At 39.3% G+C, this 20,666-nt stretch overlaps 1 protein-coding gene across 12 annotated transcripts in view; it reads right to left on the reverse strand.

Moving 5' to 3' along the window:
- ELF2 (E74 like ETS transcription factor 2) overlaps nt 1–20,666 on the reverse strand; it is a 90,437-nt gene that overhangs the window by 14,541 nt on the left and 55,230 nt on the right. For 2 of the 12 annotated variants that reach the window (XM_081237313.1, XM_081237312.1), the window contains exon 1: nt 6,259–8,330. The exons of 7 other annotated variants lie outside the window; for them this stretch is intronic. In XM_081237313.1, coding sequence (XP_081093439.1) covers nt 6,259–6,316 — 58 coding nt within the window. In that variant the 5' untranslated portion in view covers nt 6,317–8,330. Of the gene's footprint in view, nt 1–4,811; nt 5,322–6,258; nt 8,331–20,666 lie in introns of those variants that run through there. 3 more of the 12 variants (XM_081237314.1, XM_081237315.1, XM_081237306.1) reach the window with 3 other exon arrangements.

Here is a 20,666-nt window from a genome sequence, read left to right on the forward strand (position 1 = left end):
AATTTAAGCAGAAAATTAACTCATTTATACTTTAAATTTAGGATGAGACTATATTTTTAAAAATGCATAAATCCTCTATGAACTATCAATCAGATCTAATACTCTATGTACAGTCAACAAAGGATTGTTAAGGGTTTTACCCTGTGCTATAAACCTGAGATACAAGTATGAACAGATCTCTGGCCTCGTGAAGCTTATACGAATAGTTCAGAGTATCAAAAACATAAATGGAAGTAAAATATTTCAAAACAAAATAAAGATGCAAAATAATTTGACAGTTTCCAAGAATACTTAACCCAATTTGTTAAAAGTGAGCTCTATCTCTTTTTACTTTTCTTTTGTTGACATAAGTCAACGAGCAGTTTTTGGTAACAGAAATTTAAGAAATACTTTTCCTATTCAAGTTTCCATAATTTTTAAAAACTTTTCAATACTATTTTATTCAGATCAATAATTCAAATACAATTTAAACTAAAATTCAGCACAATTCCTAAGGATAAATATGAATATAACATTGTTGTGCCATCAAAGTAAGCAAACTTACAAGTGAGGGCTGAAAATTCCTTATTTATCTCTTATTTAAAACTTCATTTTCTGGTGTCTTTCTAGGCCTGCGTATGAAATTTATGGGAGTTTAAAAAAATAAGCAACTCATTTGAAAAATAGAAACAATGCAGCTAAAAGTAATCTGGCAGGTATCAACTTCTAGTTGCCCCTAGTCAGTGGCACTGCTGGTCAATATTCCTTGAAGAAATAAATATACCAAATAAATTTCCAAACTACTTTAATTTTAATCAGTGTCAAAAATTAAATTTGCTTATGCCCTCCTTTACCATTGGTTAAGAGTCTTATTGTTCCATTTCTAGCTTTCTAATCAACTGGTGTTTGTATGGAGACTATTCCAGACTCACTCGACAGCTGTTACTAAATACCAAACTTGGTAATTAAGTCTGACAAGAGACATACCTCTCAGCTTTGCAGAAGAGAATGCTGGCAATGGATCTAGTTCATAACAACGTTCTTAAAAGTCAAAAATAAAAATTAACAGCAATTTAATTTGAGAGCAATAGGAAAAAACTAGAAAACACTTCATTAGGTGATAGTAGTATTGCCCTACAAGCAAGACCATAAACTAATACAAGGGCATCACGCAGCTACCACACCTGACTCACCACAGCTTATTCTCTAACGCCCCAGGACTGAAACAGTTAATAGGCGAGTGAAGAACACAAACAAACAGAAAGGTAAAGGTCTGGTGCACTCCATCTGTATCCGTTCCCCTTTGACTTTTCTAATCTATACAGCTGCATTATCAGGTTAAAAAGGGAAAGAGAATAAAATCATTTTCTACAGTAGTGCTGTCTGATAAAAAATATAACGAGAGCCACGTGTAATTTTTAAAGGTCCAGGAGCCACGTTAAGAAAATAAGCAGAAGGGGAAATTAATACCTTTCATTTAACCCAGTATATATCCAAAACACTGGCATTTCAACATGTAAAAGAGGTTTACATGTAAAGAACATGTAAAGAAGTTTTCCACCGCTTCAGTTTTTATGTTTAAATTAAATTAAAAATTTGGTGAATCACCCACATTTCAAATACTCAATCACCACATGAGGCTAGTGGCTATGGTACTGAAAAGTACAGACTAAATAAAACTGTAATTCAGCTATTCTCAAACTTTTCTGGTCAAAGAACCCTTTTACACTCAGATTACTGAGGACCACAAAGAGATTCTGCTTATGTAAGTCCTGTTTAGATACTTATCCTATTTGAAATTAAAACTAAGAAAACTTTAAGTAATATGTTTATGAAAAATAACTTTTCTAAAACAAAGAAAAATTTAGAGAGTAGCTTTATTTTACATTTTTGCAAATCTTTTTAATACATGGTAGAAAACAGTTGGATTCTCATACTTGCTTTTTCATCCGATCTGTTCTATCAAGCCATGTAGCCTCTAGAAAACTTCTGTGAACACTTGTGAAAGTGAAAAGGCAAATAATGTCTTAGCGTTACCATGAAACCAATCTGACTTCACGGACCCCCTGAAAGAGTCTGGAGAACTCCCAGAATCCCCCATACCAGAGATTTTAGTATTAAAGAACTGCAGCTGTAATTTATTATCAAATGTAATCAACAACACCCAAATTCCATCCTCATGTTTCTATAAGTTTTAGCTTCTAAACATAAAATCAGTGTGTAGATGAACAATTATGATTCCATTTCCATAAGTACAACAGTACTTTGTCGACTTACACATGAATGATTTTTTTTAACTCTTCATAAATCAAAAACACTCTCCTGCCTGCCTCTCTACCAATTAAATTTGTCCCTAAAGGAAACTGATGTTGGATTACCCTGAATGACTCTTTACACACTGATGTTACTCTTTAACTCAATTTCTGTATGAATTTTAGTACTAATGCTGCAATGAATTCTAAAGAGTAATTTCTTAAACACATTTTCAAATAAAGTTTTAAAAAATTTATGCCATTCTTCCAACTTTATTTCAACACATGCTTCATCTTTTCATAGCCTGATACATTTTTTTTTCAAATTGATGTTCTTTTCAAGATTGACACTAGATATTGCAGTTTACAGTAAATTAGAAGATTTTCAAGTTCAAATTTCATGATGAATTTTAACAAACTAGACAGATTTGTTCTGTCCGTAAAAATACTTAAGGCTGCATTTCCAGAAGAATTTCCCCCTTCCATTCAATAACCATGTTAAAGTAGAACAATACTTCTTTCCTAAGAGTTACCCTATTTCTCAATTCTCAAATTCTCCACTTTCTCAATTTTCAATTTCTCAAAAAAAGGAAGAAAAAAGTCAAGGAATGTACACTTGAGAATAAGAAGGCAGAATATTTTAAATTGAAAATCTTCCAGAAAAGTCAGACCACATGTACACAACGCTTTCGCTAAGTATTAATAAAGTAACATTCATATTTTCCTGCAGACTAGAAATGAGCTTAATTTACTAAATAAACTATATCATAGTCTTATTCAACGTACAGACATGGCCTCAAGCTCCAATTTGGTCCAAAGATTGGCAAAAGAAATTAACACCTCCCCATTACATAACGACCTTACAGACAAATTCACTCATAGAGTGTAATGTAAAGAAATCCAAGCAAAAAGAGAACCTTCACTTTCCATTAAATATTTCTGAGCCACTTATAGTTTCAGAGTTTTAAAAGTTATTAGGGACCACCTAGTCAATGCTGTTCTCTTACAGAAAACGAAGCCTTAAAGAGCTAGTTTAGTGACAGCTAGATGAAGATCCTTATCTCCTGACTTCAGGGTCAAGGCTCTCTCGAGGCTCTTTCTCCGACACCATGTTGCCAGTGAAAGTTTTATAAAGTATGTCAAGTCTTTACCACACAAAATATTTTATATGTGAAAACGAAAGTGATTTTTAGTAAATAAGCTTATGTATTTCATTCTTTATTCAAATGCCTCTGACAACATACATGTTGATAACTAAAGCGAAAGCTGATAGCTAAAGTTGATAGTTAAGTCTCTGAAGGGAGCAAAAGCAAAACGATATCCTCTAGCATCTTAACGTCTAACAGTAATGGTAATTCTAAGTGCTTTATACTTATTTAGAAACAACAGTTATGCTAACAATATTCAAGTTAAAGCTTATCTCCTCTAGAAGTTTTCCTTAATAGCATTCTACACTTACCAGGAACCCATACAGCAATCCCTGCAGTTATACTAACATTTATATATTATACAGATTTTCATCTGTCTCCTCAATTAGACTAAACCTTCATGAGCAAGAATTATGTCTAACACTTGATGACTTCCCTCAAGGGAATGAAAAGATACCATTAAGTCCATATACAAATACAAACCTTACAAACATTACCCTCCCAACATCATTGGAAATTGGCAGCAATAAAAATTTAGATCCATGATTCTTCATTTTCTGGGCCACCTTTCCTCCTCCACTTTTAACTCACTAAATAAACCTTGGATAAATCAGCAAACCTGTCTCAAATTTCCTTCTAAAATAGGGTTTATAAAGGAACTTCAGATTACACAAACATGACTGAGAAAATAATTTGAAAACAATTATATGTAATATGTATTCTTTACAGAACATTATAATCACAAAGGAAATTTCAACTGTAAGGTTTCTATGTACTAAGGAAATGCAGAACTGGAAAACAACATTTAACTTAAAAAAAAAAACCTGATCAAAAGAAGATAAAACTTTTGTATTTTTGAACTGTAGACTGTCTATATGTTAAACTGTGTATATGTATCCACTCCAAGCAAAATATCTACAGGTAACGTTCAGTTGTGACGATAATTCCAAAAGCTTATGACAAAAATACCTTCTCTTGCCAAAATTAAGCCCTCTTACCTTTACCTTTACAAAATTCTAACTGCGTGGAGTATTCTAAGGTTCTCACAACCACTGGGAACATTTCCGGAAAGGTCCATGTTCAGCACTACTGACCCAAGCAATCCATAAAGTATTGTTAGTACCAATAATATAAAGCCAAAAATTCCATCCCTTAATTCATACAGTATTAATGGACTGAACGTACACAAAGAGACCAAGTTCTCATTGTGCTCTGCCTCCTTTTCCTTAATATTTAAGTTCTTGCTCTAATCAGAAAGTAACTGTCAAATGCATTTTAATCACTACTCAGTAAACTGTGATTTTTTTCTTTGGGACCGTGTAGCCTTCTATTTTACAGATTAAGTTCTGTTAAGGGTACATGTAAGTTTATGATTTCTCCCAAACGAACTGAATCACAAGAGTTTCACCAACCAAACGACTAACTCCCCAACCTAAAAACAGTGGATGGAAAACAGCCGGTAAGATCCTTTACAGCAATCCTCGTCGGTGACTCTTCCCCATCTTCCAATTCCCATCGATGGCGATATGAAAGAGAAGCCAGGGAAAGGAACACTGACGCTCACTGCAGTAGGTAAACCGTACTCAAGCTCCGCTACGCCGACTCAGGGCCCTCGCTGCGCTGTCTGCTATTAAGTAAAGCCGCCTTCTCTATGTAACTTAAGTCCGTGCCCTTCCGCTGCAGCAGTGGCGCCGCACATCCCCCACCGCCGCGGCCACTTCCGTGTTTACACTCCTCTTCCCTCCAATTCCATGCGTACATTGTCAGCTTCACTCCCGCCCAATCTTCATTGGCCCAGCGCGGGCCAGGAGTCCCGCCCCCAGAAACCAACGCTCTTATTCGGAACATCGCGGCGAGCGGATTGGAACCCGAGGCCTGTCAATCCCGGCCGTTCTGTCCTCTCCGAGGCGCTTCCGCTGTGGTGGGAGGCTTGGGGGGGAGGGGGAAAGGGGGCAATTCCGTGAGGAGACTTCCCTGGGGCCAAGACTCCCTCCCGCCCGCCCCGCTCCTCCACCTTCACCCGCTGTTTACAAAAATAAACGTTCTTCTCTGATGCCCCAACGCTCCAGTGCAGGGGTACAAAACATACTCCGTGTCTTTCCCATCCTCCCCCCTGAAAAACCCACCCACGAGGCAAGGGGCATAAGCCTACTTCTCCACAGCCGCCCACTGAACCAGGAAAGGGAGGCGGGCCCCCGAGAGAAACACCCCCCCAGGCCGCTCCACGTTATTAAGGGACCCTCTCGAGAACCGTTACTCCCGAGCCCGCACAAGGTGGGGATGTGAGGAGGAGGGTCAGAGCAATTTTTTGGCGGGTATCGGTCTACCGGACGTGGCCCGGCGCTGCCTCGTCCGCGCGGAAGTCCAGGACTTGCGGACCAAGTCTGAAAGGAGAACGGGGCGGGGGTGGCGAGCGTCCACCGGAGAAGCCCGCCGCCCCCGACCGCGGGCAGCAGCGGCCTCTGCGGCCAGACAGCGTGGCAGGCGCAGCCGGGAGACAACAGCCTCACTCACTTCCTGGTTCCTCAGCAACTGGGGTGAAGCGCACAACTCGTCCGCCCCCGAGTCCCCAACTTAACTGCGGCTCGGCTGCCCGGCACCCGCTGCCAGCGCTCCGCCCGGCAGCCGCCGCCGCTGCTCCACAAACCCACCCTGAAGCGACAGCGCCGGATTTGAGGCAGGTTACTCTCCAAGGTGATCACTTCCTGATTCGTCGCCTCCATTACTTCATTCACAACCCCCCTTTCCCCCGGCCGCCCCGGTTACCGAAGGGGACACCGGACCCCCTGCACTGACCGCCACAGGGGAGCCACCCCGCCCCCTGTGCACCCCCTCTCCTGCTGCACCGATGCATGGGAGGAAAGTTCCCCTGTCCTTACCAGCCCGGATGAGCAGATCCAGCTGGTTCGTGGGTCCCTCATGCAGAGACGTCGCCATGTTTATCCCGGGGCTGGAGCTGCTGCTTCACATTGACTTACACCGTGAGCAGCGGCGGCAGGGGAGGAGGCGGAACCCGCGGCCGGAGACACACGCCGTGCGGCCGACACACACTCACGCACTCGCACACACTCCGACGCCCGGATCCTTGCGCGTCCTCCGACAGGAAGCCGAGGCCGGCCCGCCTCCCGCCGCCGGGCTGAGAAACCCCACCACCTAACGGCAGGGGCGGCGGCGGCGGCCGCCTCGGCTGGCAACGCGATCCTTCCGCCCCGCGCCCAGACAGGAAGTCCCGGACGCCCGCCCCAGAGAGCGGCCGCGGCCCGTGGCGCGGAGGACACCTGAGGCAGGGAGTCGTCCGAGGGGCCGCGGCTGGGACGAGGCCCCTCGGCAGGAAGACGCACGTTTCACGCTCTGCGGAAGAGAAGTCTGCAGTCGTCCCCACGCTAGAAGAGAGCCATTAATCAAATTTTCTTTCTGGAAGAGTTCTAATGCCCAGTCCCACAGCTGGACGGAAAGGTGGCTAATTAATTAACTTGTTGGGCCGTGTCAAAGCGTAGGCTGCGTGTAAGCCGTTCACTTGAAAGCGCTGCTCCGTAAAACGGGCATACCAACCCCAAAAGTCATACCTACAAAATATTACCAAGGCTTTCCTGGTACAAAGTAAGGGGCTTCCAACCACTCTCAGGGACCGACTTCGCCCTCTTCCCTCTACAGAGGTATGGAAAAGCACACTAGACAGGTGTTTATTAGCAAACAGAACATGCCAACCTCTGAGAGATTAGATTATCCTCCCCCAGTTGGCTATTTGGTTCGCTTGGAAACAAACGAACGTATTCACTTATATCATCATCTACTTTTAAAGATCTTTTTGATAAAACTAACCTTATTACAAATAACGTACATATTAAATACAGTAGACGCGGGAGCTGGATTGCCGTTTAGTGACTATAGACTTACTGACAACACAGGAAACCAAGCCTATAAAATGACCCATATGAAGCTTCATTGAAACAAACACAAAAAATGCTTCCCTGGGTTCAAAATTTCATAATATAAAAAAAACTGAAACAAAAGGTTGTCTCTAGTTGTTTCTCCACTCAACGTAAAACAGTGCCTCCTACAGAATAAGTGTTCAAAAAGTTATTTGCTGAATAAACACAAAAAAAGATTTGGTCGTTACAAATTTTAAATAAGGTGTAATTTTTATGACTTAAATTGAATGAACTGTGATGATAACTAGAGAAAAAAATGTTTTCCAGGGGTAATATAAATACTATATCGTTTTACAAATGTTTGCCCAACATGTGCAACTTCAGAGTTGATTCCACAGCCCATGACTTTGCTTTTTTCATTTCTTCGAAATACTCATTTATTCTTTGGGGCCTTTCCCCTAGCCCTACCACCATGATCCCCACCTTCCCAAAAAAGAACCCATACGCCATTTCCAAAGTACAGCCCCCCTGAAACCAAACAGGGATCTCTTCCTTGTGTTAGGTAAACTTGCCACCTATTAGACAAAAGAAACTGTATGACTGGTAGCTTTTATTTTTATTTCTAGTCAATTTAAACTAAGGATCATCCATTGACCGGCAGCATCATAAACTGAGACAGTTTCCAGGTGAGAGGATGATGAGGCATGCTCAGGGGCTAACTGCTAGCTTTAGGCAGAACACTGAAATTGATAGCAAATCTGAATTTCCACTCTTATCAATCATAGATATTCGTGTATTTAGAAAGGAAGAGAGTAATGTAAGCCAAAGGTGTGTTTCTTCTGGAGGCGACAGCTTGACTTGGCTCAAAAAGAAACACTCTTCTCACTGTGGGAGTCAGTTTGAAGCCTGACATAACTTTTACCTCACTCTTTGCTTCCTGAGGGTTAGCTTTTAAAGAAAGATAATGGTGTGTGTCTGTGTATTTCACTCTTGGTACATCTTAATTATATGGACTCATGTCAGCCTTATATTTTAAGTTCCAAGTGAACAGCAGCTGTATCTATTCCTGCATAATACTTCACAGTTAGTATATACACATATATAGTATTTATGCACATGTGTGTATATATATATATAAATAGAAATTAATGCAGAAAGGCTGGAAAATATTCCTATATATTTAAAGCTCTTATAAAAACACAATTCCCTGGGGTTTAATGCAATTCTGTCTTGCTACTATAACTAGGCTTTCAAAAGCCACCAATACTTTTTAGAGACCAGTAATACTATACTAGGACTAGCAAGCAAGGTGAGGCTGCTGCTGGAAATATAAACTGGTACAAACTTTCAAGAAAGCAATGAGCATTATATATCAAGAGTCTTAAAGAGGTAAATATCAATATATACTGATCTAGGAATTTCATTTCCGGGGCCTAGCCTGAGGAAATAATCAAAAAATGCAATGGATTGTTTTAATAGAAACATGTTTGAAGAATTTTTAACATGGTAAAATATTAAAAATATAAATGTGGCAGGATTAAAATATACAGTATGTCCCCTACATACAAATGAGTTCCATTCCCGAAAGCGCGTTTGTAAGTCCAATTTGTTTGTAAGTCCAACAAAGTTAGCCTAGGTACCCAACTAACACAATCAGAGGGCAAGCTGCAATTTCACTCACGTCTGACACTGATGCAATGCATGTTCGCATTTTTGAAAGTTCACAACTTGAAGGTTCGTATATAGGGGACTTACTGTATATGCATTTCTTCCACACAATATGACTCAAGCCATGTAGTATATGTGAATATATGTGTACATAACGTGTATGTGTGTATATATACACACATTCACACACACACATCGGCATTTCTCAAGTCTTCAAGGTTAAGCAGAATTTTCTCAAGTACTAACAAGCAGAATTTTAAAAATTGAATAAGACTAGGTAGGTTAGCCTGGTGGATACCTTAGAGCATATTCTGCTAATAACATTACAGAAAGGCAGACTCTACATCAAAGTTATTGCTGTGATCTAGTAGGTAAATAACAGCTAACTCTTATTGAAATAAAAGCCACCAAGATAAGTGCTTTACCTTCATTTTTTTCACTTATTCCTCTCTACATTCCTGTAATAGATATTACTATTGTGCTCATATCACAGATGAGGAATCTTGACGAAGGTCAGAGTGTTCAGGAGCAGAGCCAGGATTTGAACCCACGAACTCGAACTCTAGAGCCCTTCCTCTCAAACACTCCCCAAGCAACAAAGTAACAAGGCCTGTGTATCTGCTATGATGCATTTAGTACCTACTGATTTCCTTTTCTGAAAATTCTTTTATATTCCTCCCTTCAAGAGGTGGAATCTAATTCCCCTCTCTCCCTTTGACTGTAGGCTGAACTTAATGACACTTCTAACAAAGAGAATAGAGCTGAAGTGATGGTGTGTGACTTCAGAAACTGTCTGCTTGATCTCTTGCTTTGGGTCACTCAGAGGAAGCCAACTGCCCATTAGGCAAGGAACAATGGCATCCTGCCAACAGTCATGTGACTGAACTCTCTAGGACACAAACCCTCCAGCCCTAATCAAGCCTTCAGATGATTCCAGCTTCATGAAACATCCTGAGTTACGAAACATGCAAGTAAGCCAATCCCCAATCCTTAATCTCAAAAACTATGTAATATTGATATAATGTTTATTGTCTTAAACTGCTAAATTTGGGATGATTTGTTAATCAGCAAAAGATAGTTAATATAAAAGAAAGGAGTCTGGCTTTGTTTTTTTCCTATTTGTTTTTTTTCCATTGACTTCGCCTACTTGGGCACAACCTTCAAATGTGACTGTTCTTCCAAAGCATGAGCCTTAGCCACTTTCTCTCTTCATTCTCCACTCTCTCAAGAATGGTAATTAGTGTCCATTCACCACCAGGGCTTTCAATATATATGATTTCTGAACTGACTCAAAAATCAGCATCTCTAGGCTTGACTCATTATTATTTTTTTTAGTGCTACGTTCTAATTTCCAATTGTACGGTAAACGTCTTTATTTGGATAACCCACTGGTACCTAAAGGTCTTTTATCTACAAATCTCCTTTGTTTCCTCTATCAATAACATCACCTTCATCCCAAGCTAGAAATCTTGAGTCATCTGTGTTCCTTGTTTAGGAAGTTATCTCTTGTACAATTTTTGAGGAGGATTTTAAATGTATGTGAAATTACCAAAAATATATATATATAACAAACAGTCATGACCCCCGCATCCAGAACAAACAACTGTTATCATTTTGTCATCTATACGTTAAGGTGCTGTTTTTCCCTAAGAAATAACACATTACATGTGGAGATAATAACACCTTTGAGAACTACCCCCAGTCCTCATTCACCATTCTATCTCTCCAAAGAAACCACTATCATGAGTTTTGTGTATATTCTTCCAGTCTATGTTTTCACATCTGTGTACATTTATGCATGTGTGTGTGTGCATGTATCCCAGAATGACATACAGTATTACTTTGCATGCTTTGGGTACATAAATGACATACTATATATGCCATTCTAAAAGTTTTTCATTCAAGATTCATATTCTATCCATGTTGGTATAAGTAAATATAGCTTTGCTTTTTACATACTTCAAATTATCCCAGTGCATACATACACCCCATTTTGTTCAAAAACTTATCTACTGATAGGCAAATAAAGTTGGTTCCATTTTTCACTTTTATAAACAATGCTGCAAAAAATTCTTATCTATTTTTTCTTAAGCATGTATGCTAGAGTCTCTCCACAGTATACACCTACAGAGAGAATTTTTAGGTCATAGAATAAGTGCATTTTAAATTTATATGTTACTCTTTCCAAAGTAGCTATGTAGGTCTAAAATCCCACTAGTGATGTGTTAGTGTTCCCATTTTTCTTACATTCTTGTCAATACAAGATATAATCAAACTTTAAAAAATGTTTGCCATCTGTTGGACGGCAGGAAATTTTTCACTGTTGTATTAATTTGCGTGTACTTAGTAAGTGCTGAGGATAAATATTTTTTTCATATACTTATTGGCCATTAACATTTCCCCTATGAATTTCCTATTCATATCCTTTGTCATTTTTCTATGACACTTTTTTTGTCTTATCTGTAGAATGTTAACATACACTAGACAATAATTCAGATATGTGTTCCAACTATCTTCTGTCAGCCTGTTGTTTGACTTTTACTTTGGTTGGTCTACGGTATCCTCTATCCTACAAAAATTTTAAGTTTTGATCCAGCCAAATTAATATGTGCTTTCCCTTACAGTGTATGTTAAATAGCCCATGGAATAAAAAGGAAATCATAAAGGAAATGAGAAATATTTAGAAATGAATTACAATAAAAATACAACATGTCAAACTATATGTGACACAGCTAAAACAGTACTCAGATGCCAGGAAATGAAAAGGTTTAAAAATATATAAGCTAAACATTCAGTTGATAAAAATGGAAAAATCAACAGAACAAACCCAAAGAAAAAAGAAGGAAAGAAATAATAGAGCAGGAAAAATGAAATAGCAATAATTTTTAAAACTAGAAAAGATTCACAAAACCATAAGTTGATTTTAGAAAGATTAATAAAATAGATAGACCTCTGCAAGGATAACCAAGAAAAGAAGGTACAAATAAGATACAGAACAAAAGGGGAGAAATAACCACAGATACAATACATATAAAAATAATAAATCAGTATTATGAACAATTATACACTAATAAAGTTGAAATCTGGATGGACTGTATAAAGAAGCTGTATAAACTATAAAAAGAAAAAACTGAATAGAATAGTAAGTAGCAAAGAAATGAAAATGTAGCCCAAAACCTCCTCTCTAAAAAAAAAAAATTACAGGCTTAAATGTCCTTTTAGGCAAATTCTAGCAAATTTTTAAATTAATTCTTATCTTACAGAAATTGTTACAGAAAATAGGAGGAAAAAAAAGTGAAAGCAACCTAGATTATTTTATGAGCCTAGTGTAATCTTGATTCCAAGATTAGATAAGGACAATACAAGAAAAGAAATTATAGTTCCATATTACTTATGAAAGGTCCTTAACTTAAAGCAAAACAGAGCAAAATGATGAGTAACATGTATCCTCAAACGCAAGGAAAATTCAATGCCTGAGAATTCATTAATTAATTGATCACATTAATATATTCCAGAAGAAAAATCATGACTTATCAAAGAATGCTGAAAAAGTATCTGACAGGATCCCATGTATAACTAACACAAAACCAAAACCAAAGGACTACACGGAAATTCCTTAACCCGGTACATGTTATATACTAAAACTTACAACAAACATTAAACTTCAAGTTGAAACTTCAGATACAGTCCCTTCAAGATTAGGAAAAAAACAGGACTGCCAATGGGAATGTAAACTGGTGCAGCCACTGTGGAAAATAGTACGGAGGTTCCGCAAAAAACTAAAAATAGAACTACCGTATGATCCAGCAATCCCACTCTTGGGTATATATTCAAAGAAAACAAAAACATTAATTAAAAAAGATACATACTCCCCAATGTTCAAAGCAGCATTATTTACAACACCCAAGATACAGAAGCAGCCAAAGTGTCCATTAACAGATGAATGGATAAAGAAGATGTGGTGTGTTTATGTGCGCACACACACACACACACACACACACACACACAATGGAATACTACTCAGCCATAAAAAAGAATGAAATTTTGCCATTTGCAACAACATGGATGGACTTGGAGGGTATTATACTTCGTGGAATAAGTCAGAGAAAGAAAAATACTGTATAATATCACTTATATAAGGAATCTAAAAAAATTAAACTAGTGAATATAACAAAAAAGAAACAGACTCACAGATACAGAAAACATACCAGTGGGGAGTGGGAAGGGGGAGGGGCAAGACAGGAGTAGGGGATTAACAGGTACAAACTACTATGTATAAGATAAATAAGCTACAAGGATATATTATCAAGCATAGGAAATATAGCCAATCATTTATAATGACTATAAATAAGAGTATAACCTTTAATAATTGTGAATCACGGGACTTCCCTGGTGGCACAGTAGTTAAGAATCCACCTGCCAATGCAAGGGACACGGGTTCGATCCCTGGTCTGGGAAGATCCCACATGCCACAGAGCAACTAAGCCCGTGTGCCACAACTACTGAGCCCATGTGCCGCTACTGAGCCCGCATGCTGCAACTACTGAGACCATGTGCTGCAACTACTGAGCCCATGTGCTGCAACTACTGAAGCCCACGTGACTAGAGCCCATGCTCCACAACAAGAGAAGCCACCGCAATGAGAAGCCTGCGCACCACAACGAAGAGTAGCCCCCCTCACCACAACTAAAGCCCGAGCACAGCAACGAAGACCCAATGCAGCCAAAAAAACAAAAAATTGTGAATCACTATGTTGTGAAACATATAATATTATAAATCAACTATACCTCATTAAAAAAATTTCTAACTAAAAAAAATTTTAAGAGAAAATCCACAACCAAAAAAAATAATAACCAGGAATGCCAATTAATATAACTATTCTTAAACATGCTGGAGTTCTTGACGAACATCATAAGGAATAAAAAAGAAAGAAGGTGACTGGAGACTGGAGAGGAGGAGGGCTGAGTTGCCTCAGCTGAGGCCATCCTAGACCAATAAGCTCCCAGCTGATCCACAGACAACCACAAACAGGAGAGTAAAATGTGGTGGATGTCAATCAGGGAGCATTATGCAGCAGTCAGAAGCAACAGATTATATACATACAAAGCAACATGCATGGATATTAAGAATAGTATTTACTAAAAAAAAGTAGGAAACAGAGTAAGATACATAGTACCATTTCTATAAACTTTAAATTTATACAACAAAATATATACACTTAATACACTAAAAAAGTACCTATTAATCAAATTAAATATTATGCTTATGAGGGAGGGAGATTGGATTTTTATATAAATAAAAAAGATAAAGAAGAATAAATAAATCAATTGAAAAAATAAATAAAAGAGGGTATGAAACAGGGCTCTAGCTTTACTTTTCTCTTTATAAAAAACTAGCTATCCTAATATAATCTACCGAATAGTTCTTCCTTTCTATAAATCCGTGTCTATTATATACTAGGCATAAATACATGCTTACTCTCTCTGGGCTCTCTAGTCTATCCTACTCAACTATTCATCTGTGGGCCAATAACACATTTTAAAATACTGTATAGGGCCTCCCTGGTGGCGCAGTGGTTGGGAGTCCGCCTGCCGATGCAGGGGATACGGGTTCGTGCCCCGGTCTGGGAGGATCCCATATGCCGCGGAGCGGCTGGGCCCGTGAGCCATGGCCGCTGGGCCTGCGCATCCGGAGCCTGTGCTCCGCAACGGGAGAGGCCACAAGAGTGAGAGGCCCGCATACCGCAAAAAGAAAAAAAAAATAAAATAAAATAAAATAAAATAAAATACTGTATAGTTTTAGAATCATTCTTTATGAATAGGAGGGCAAGTACCACACACTTTGTTCTTTTGCAGAATTATCTAGATTATTTTTGGACCTCTACCTAAGAGCTTGTCAAATTCCACCAACAAGTCCTCTTGAAATTTTGACCGGAACTATATTGAATTTATAGATTAACAGGGGAAGAATTAACAGCTTTACCATGTCCAGTTTTCCATGTGTTTGTGGGTTAAAGAATAAAGTCAATGAAATGGTTTTGGTCTCTTTGGGTTTTCTATTTCCTCTTAAGGAAGTTGTGTATCTCTTCATTTATTTATGTCCCTCCATAAAGCAAAATTCTTATTTTTATAGGTATTGCATATTATTGTTAGATTTATTCCCAGATACCTAATTAAGTTTTAAAAACTATTATGAATGGGATGTTTTTCACTTCATTTTCTGATTACTAGTCTTGTATAGAGCAACACTGATGAACCTTCTAAGTAGTTTTAAAGTCTATACGCTCTTTTAAATTTTGTGTGTAAACCTCGCAAATAACAGTGTTTCTGTTGTTTGTTCCCTTCTGATCTTTGTCTTTTATTTATTTTTCTTGCCTTATTTGCATTTGCTAGGCCTGCCAGTATAACGCTAGTTAATAAACATGGTAAATGGAATAGTTTCCCCATTAATTATGAAATTTGCTATAGATTTTTTTTTTTTTTTTTTTTTTTTTTGCGATACGCGGGCTTCTCACTGTTGTGGCCTCTCCCGTTGCGGAGCACAGGCTCCGGACGCGCAGGCTCAGTGGCCATGGCTCACGGGCCCAGCCGCTCCACGGCACGTGGGATCTTCCCGGACCGGGGCACGAACCCGTGTCCCCTGCATCGGCAGGCGGACTCTCAACCACTGCGCCACCAGGGAAGCCCTAGATTTTTAATATATATCCCTTATCAAGTCCCAATCCAGACTGAGTCTTTTTCGGGGGGGGGGGGCTGCCTTGGGTCTTCGTTGCTGTGCGCAGGCTTTCTCTAGTTGCGGCGATCGGGGGGCTACTCTTTGTTGCGCTGCGTGGGCTGCTCATTGCAGTGGCTTCTCTTGTTCTGGAGCACGGGTTCTAGGCGCACGGGCTTCAGTAGTCGTGGCACATGGGCTCAGTAGTTGTGGCTCGCAGGCTCTAGAGCGCAGGCTCAGTAGTCATGGCGCATGGGCTTAGCTGCTCCGCGGCATGTGGGATCTTCCGGGACCAGGGCTCAAACCCGTGTCCCCTGAACTGGCAGGCAGATTCTTAACCACTGAGCCACCAGGGAAGCCCAGATTAAGAGTCTTTATCTTCAGAAGATGACGAATTTTAGCAAATGTCTTTGCATCTACTGAGATGATAATATGGGCTTTCTCCTTTAATCTATTCATATGGTAAATTACATTAATAAATTTTCTAATATTTAGCCTTCCTTGCCTTTCTAGTATGCATTTAGTCATTACGTATTTTTTAATGAGTGCTGGATTTGATTTGCTCTTTTTTTTTTTAACGCTTTTCCATCCATGAAATAACTTACTTTATTTTTCTATTTTTTAAAAAAAATATATTTATTTTTTGGCTGCATTGGGTCTTCGTTGCTGTGCGCAGGTTCTCTCTAGTTGTGGTGAGTGGGGGCTGCTCTTCGTTGCGGTGCGTGGACTTCTCATTGCGGTGGCTTCTCTCGTTGTGGAGCACGGGCTCTAGGCACGCAGGCCTCACTAGCTGCAGCACGTGGGCTCAGTAGTTCTGGCTCACAGGCTCTAGAGCGCACGCTCAGTAGTTGTGGCACACGGGCTTAGCTGCTCCGTGGCATGTGGGATCCTCCTGGACCAGGGCTCGAACCCATGTCCCCTGCATTGCCAGGCGGATTCTTAACCACTGCGCCACCAGGGAAGTCCTAATTTGTTATTCTTAATTTAGAACATTTGTAGCTATGATCATACATAAATTCAGCAAGAAATTTTCTTTTTCTATACTAGATCAGTGTTAAGGTTAAGGTTATACTAGCTTCATAAAATGAGTTGAAAAGCTTTCCCTCTTCTACTGTTTTCTATGACAGTTTGTACATGATAGGGATTATGCATCCCTTGAAATTTTAGAAATAGAACTGGGTCTGATAGATTTTATTTGAATGAGGGAATGCATATGTAAAATTAAAGACCTTAAATGGTTATTGATTTGCCTAGTTTTTCTATTTCCTCTTGAGTCAGCTGTAATTTATATATATATATACATATATATATATGTATTTTTTTAGTTGCTCACTTTGTAGGTTTTCAAATTTTCTGGCAATAGGTTGTTTATAGTATTTTCTTATGGTTTTTAAACTCTCTATTCTGTTGGTCATATTTTTGTTTTTAATAGTACTCATTTTTCCTTGATCTGTCTTTATAGAGATTCATCCATTTTTATTAATTTTATGGTATTAATAATCTATTCTGTTCTATTTTCTATTTAATTAATATAGACTTAGTATTTCTTCTACTCAATTTGGATTCTGTTGGTCCTTTATTAACATCTAGAGTTGAGCAGATACTCATTTTATCAACCTTTCCCGATGCAGGGGACACAGGTTCGTGCCCCTGTCTGGGAAGATCCCACATGCCACGGAGCGGCTGGGCCCGTGAGCCATGGCCGCTGAGCCTGCGCGTCCGGAGCCTGTGCTCCGCAACGGGAGAGGCCACAACAGTGAGAAGCCCGCGTACTGCCAAAAAAAAAAAAAAAAAAAAAAAAAAAATTTCAGTGAGTTCTGCTTAAGGCACATCTAAAATTTTTGCATGCAGTGCTCTGTTATTTAGCTACAAATATTTTATAAATTTCATTTCCTCTTTCATCCACTAATTAGTGAGGGGTATTTTTTTGTTTTCTGGGGGGGTTTTTTTGCGGTACGCGGGTCTCTCACTGTTGTTGCCTCTCCCGTTGCAGAGCACAGGCTCCGGACGCGCAGGCTCAGCGGCCATGGCTCACAGGCCCAGCCGCTCCGTGGCATGTGGGATCTTCCTGGACCAGGGCACGAACCCGTGTCCCCTGCATCAGCAGGCAGACTCTCAACCACTACGCCACCAGGGAAGCCCTAATTAGTGAGTTTTTATTATTTTATTTTTATTTTGGCCACACTGCACGGCTTGCGGGATCTTAGTTCCCTGACCAGGGGTTGAACCCAGGTCCACAGCCCACGGCAGTGAAATCACCGAGTCCTAACCACTGGACCACCAGGGAATTTCCAATTTGTGAGTTTTTAGTTGCCAAAATTATAAGTGTTTTGGTTGTCTTTTCATTGTTGATTTCTAACTTTGTTGCATTATGATGAAACAGTATATTTTGAATGACACTGATTTTCCAGACATTGTTGAGATTCTTCTATGACATAGTACACAGTTAAAAGCTGACCTGTATATAAATGGAAAAAGAAAATGTACAAAGTTGTATTTTATTCAGTTAACTACAGTGTTCTATAGATCTCCGGCTTATAAAACTTGTTAATCCTGTGGTTCAATTCTTTGATGTCATTTTAAATTTTGTGTCTGCCTGATTTTTCAATTTTGACAGAGTTTTTTTTTTCTTTTTTTTTTTGAGGCAAGGAATACGACTTTATTCAGAAAGCCAGCAGACCATGGAGATGGCAGACTAGTGTTTCCCAACAGAGGTGTTTTGAAGTCCCAGTTTTGTAGACATGTCCACTTCGCCTTGCAATTCTGAAAGTTTTTACTTTATTTATTTATTTACTTACTTACTTACTTACTTAGCCGCACCATGTGGCTTACGGTATCTTAGTGGATCTTCCTGCAGTGGAAGCGCAGAGTCCTAACCACTGGACAGCCAGGGAATTCCTGAAAGTTTTCACTTTAAATGATATTTCAAGGCAATGTTGTTAGATGCATATAAGTTTATGATGATTATATTTTCTGGACTGTTCCTTTTAGCAGTTTGAAGAGCCTCTCTTTGTCCCAATTAAAGATCGGCACCCTGAATTCTACTTTATTACAGCAGATTTATCTGGTATTTCTCTGATAAATATATTTTTCCATTCTTTTAATTTAATTTTGTTTTGTGTGTCTGTTAAAAACAGCACAGACTCGTGTTAAGATCACAATTGGTAATTTTAATATAATTGATGTTTTGGACTATTTCTACAGTCTTGTTTTTTTAAATAAATGTTTTATTTATTTATTTGTTTATTTATTTATTTATGGCTGCGTTGGGTCTTCACTGCTGCACGTGCGCTTTCTCTAGTTGCAGCAAGCGGGGACTACTCTTCGTTGCGGTGCGCGGACTTCTCATTGCGATGGCTTCTCCTGTTGCAGAGCACAGGCTCTAGGTGCGTGGGCTTCAGTAGTTGTGGCTCGCGGGCTCTAGAGCACAGGCTCAGTAGTTGTGGCACACGGGCTTAGTTGCTCCTCAGCATGTGGGATCTTCCCGGACCAGGGCTCAAACCCGCGTCCCCTGCATTGGCAGGCAGATTCTTAACCACCGAGCCACCAGGGAAGTCCCTACTGTCTTGATTTATGATTTGTATTTCCATAGTTTTTTTCTGCTCTTTGTTGCCTTTCTGTTAGATTGGTTGAAAGTTTAGTTTACTCCCTAACCTACCCCCCAACTTAGTATTTTGGAAGCCAGACCTTCTATTTCTATTATTTTAGTATGCTCTAGTTGCTTAAAATAAATGTCCTTTTCACTTCTCATCTTCTCCAGATCATGTTTCACACAGTTCCTAACTATTTAATTCAAAGGCCACCAAAATCTGGTTCCACTCTATCTTTCTAGGCTCACTTTTCTCAACCATATGCCTCTACAAAGCCTTATCTCCAGTTAAACTACATTACTTGTCAGTTTCTAAATAAAATACAAAATTTCTGAAATTCTGTTCTGGTTCATGATGTTTTCTGATTCACTCACTCATTCAACAAATACGTTATTCAAAACCTACTTGGTGCCTGGCTTTGAGCAATACCAGTAAACACAATGCATATGGTCTCTGGACTTATGAAGCATCGAGTGGAAAGACTAAACAATAAACACAAATAGAATAAAGTAAAACTTCATGAATACATGAATTCTGATAAATTTTAAATGGGAATTGGCTCCCATCTCCCACAGCAGTCACTGGACTACACAGCTACCAGCAGGTGGCACCAAACCACCAAAGTCTGACCTCAGACTGACTTGGATAACTTATTCTGAATCCTGGAACCCATTCCACACACGAACTTCCTCCTCCACAAAGACTGACTCGGGTCGTTTTATTAAACTCACAAGAATGCCATTTTTATGTGATTTGAATTTTTTAGAATTACTTACTACTTCATCATGGGAGTTTACTGTATCACAAGTTGTAGGTGCTAACCAAAAAAGAAAAGGGAATGCAAGTCTCTGACGAAAATAACAGAACAGCCCTAGTTGAGACTGAAGAGTATCAGCTAAAGCCCCATCTCCCTCCGAGAAAGTGACTTTCAAACTGATATCCAAAAGATGACCAGGAATGAAAAGCTGAAAAATGAAAAGCAGTATGTTCCAGAAAGAAAACAGCATACAAGAGCACCCTGGGAAGGTAAAGTCTGGATTGACGGAAAGGCGAAAAGACAACAGTGTGTGTGTATGTCTGGGGTGAGGGTACTGTGTAATTCATCAGAGTATAATGCTTAAGAGCTTGGGCTCTGGAGCCCGAGCTGATGTACTAGCTGACTTGAAGTCCTTGCTCCACCACATAAATAGATGTCTAGCCTTAGAAAGGCTATTCAGCCTAGGATTGCTGAAAGTATTAAATCTATTATTGTATAAAGCTCTAAGAACTATTCCTGGCAATACAGTAAAGAAATATTAATGTTAGGGTTCTGTTTTTTGTTGCTATTATTGCTGTTACTGTCTCTAGATGGATGAGAGGAGAGCCCAATTATTCAGTGTCTTGAAGGCCATGTTAAAAATCCTGACCAGTATACTGTGTGCAATTAGAACCACTAGAAGGTTTTAT

Source organism: Mesoplodon bidens (genome assembly GCF_964165515.1).
Source record: "Mesoplodon bidens genome assembly, chromosome: 1".
Classification (NCBI taxonomy): domain Eukaryota; kingdom Metazoa; phylum Chordata; class Mammalia; order Artiodactyla; family Ziphiidae; genus Mesoplodon; species Mesoplodon bidens.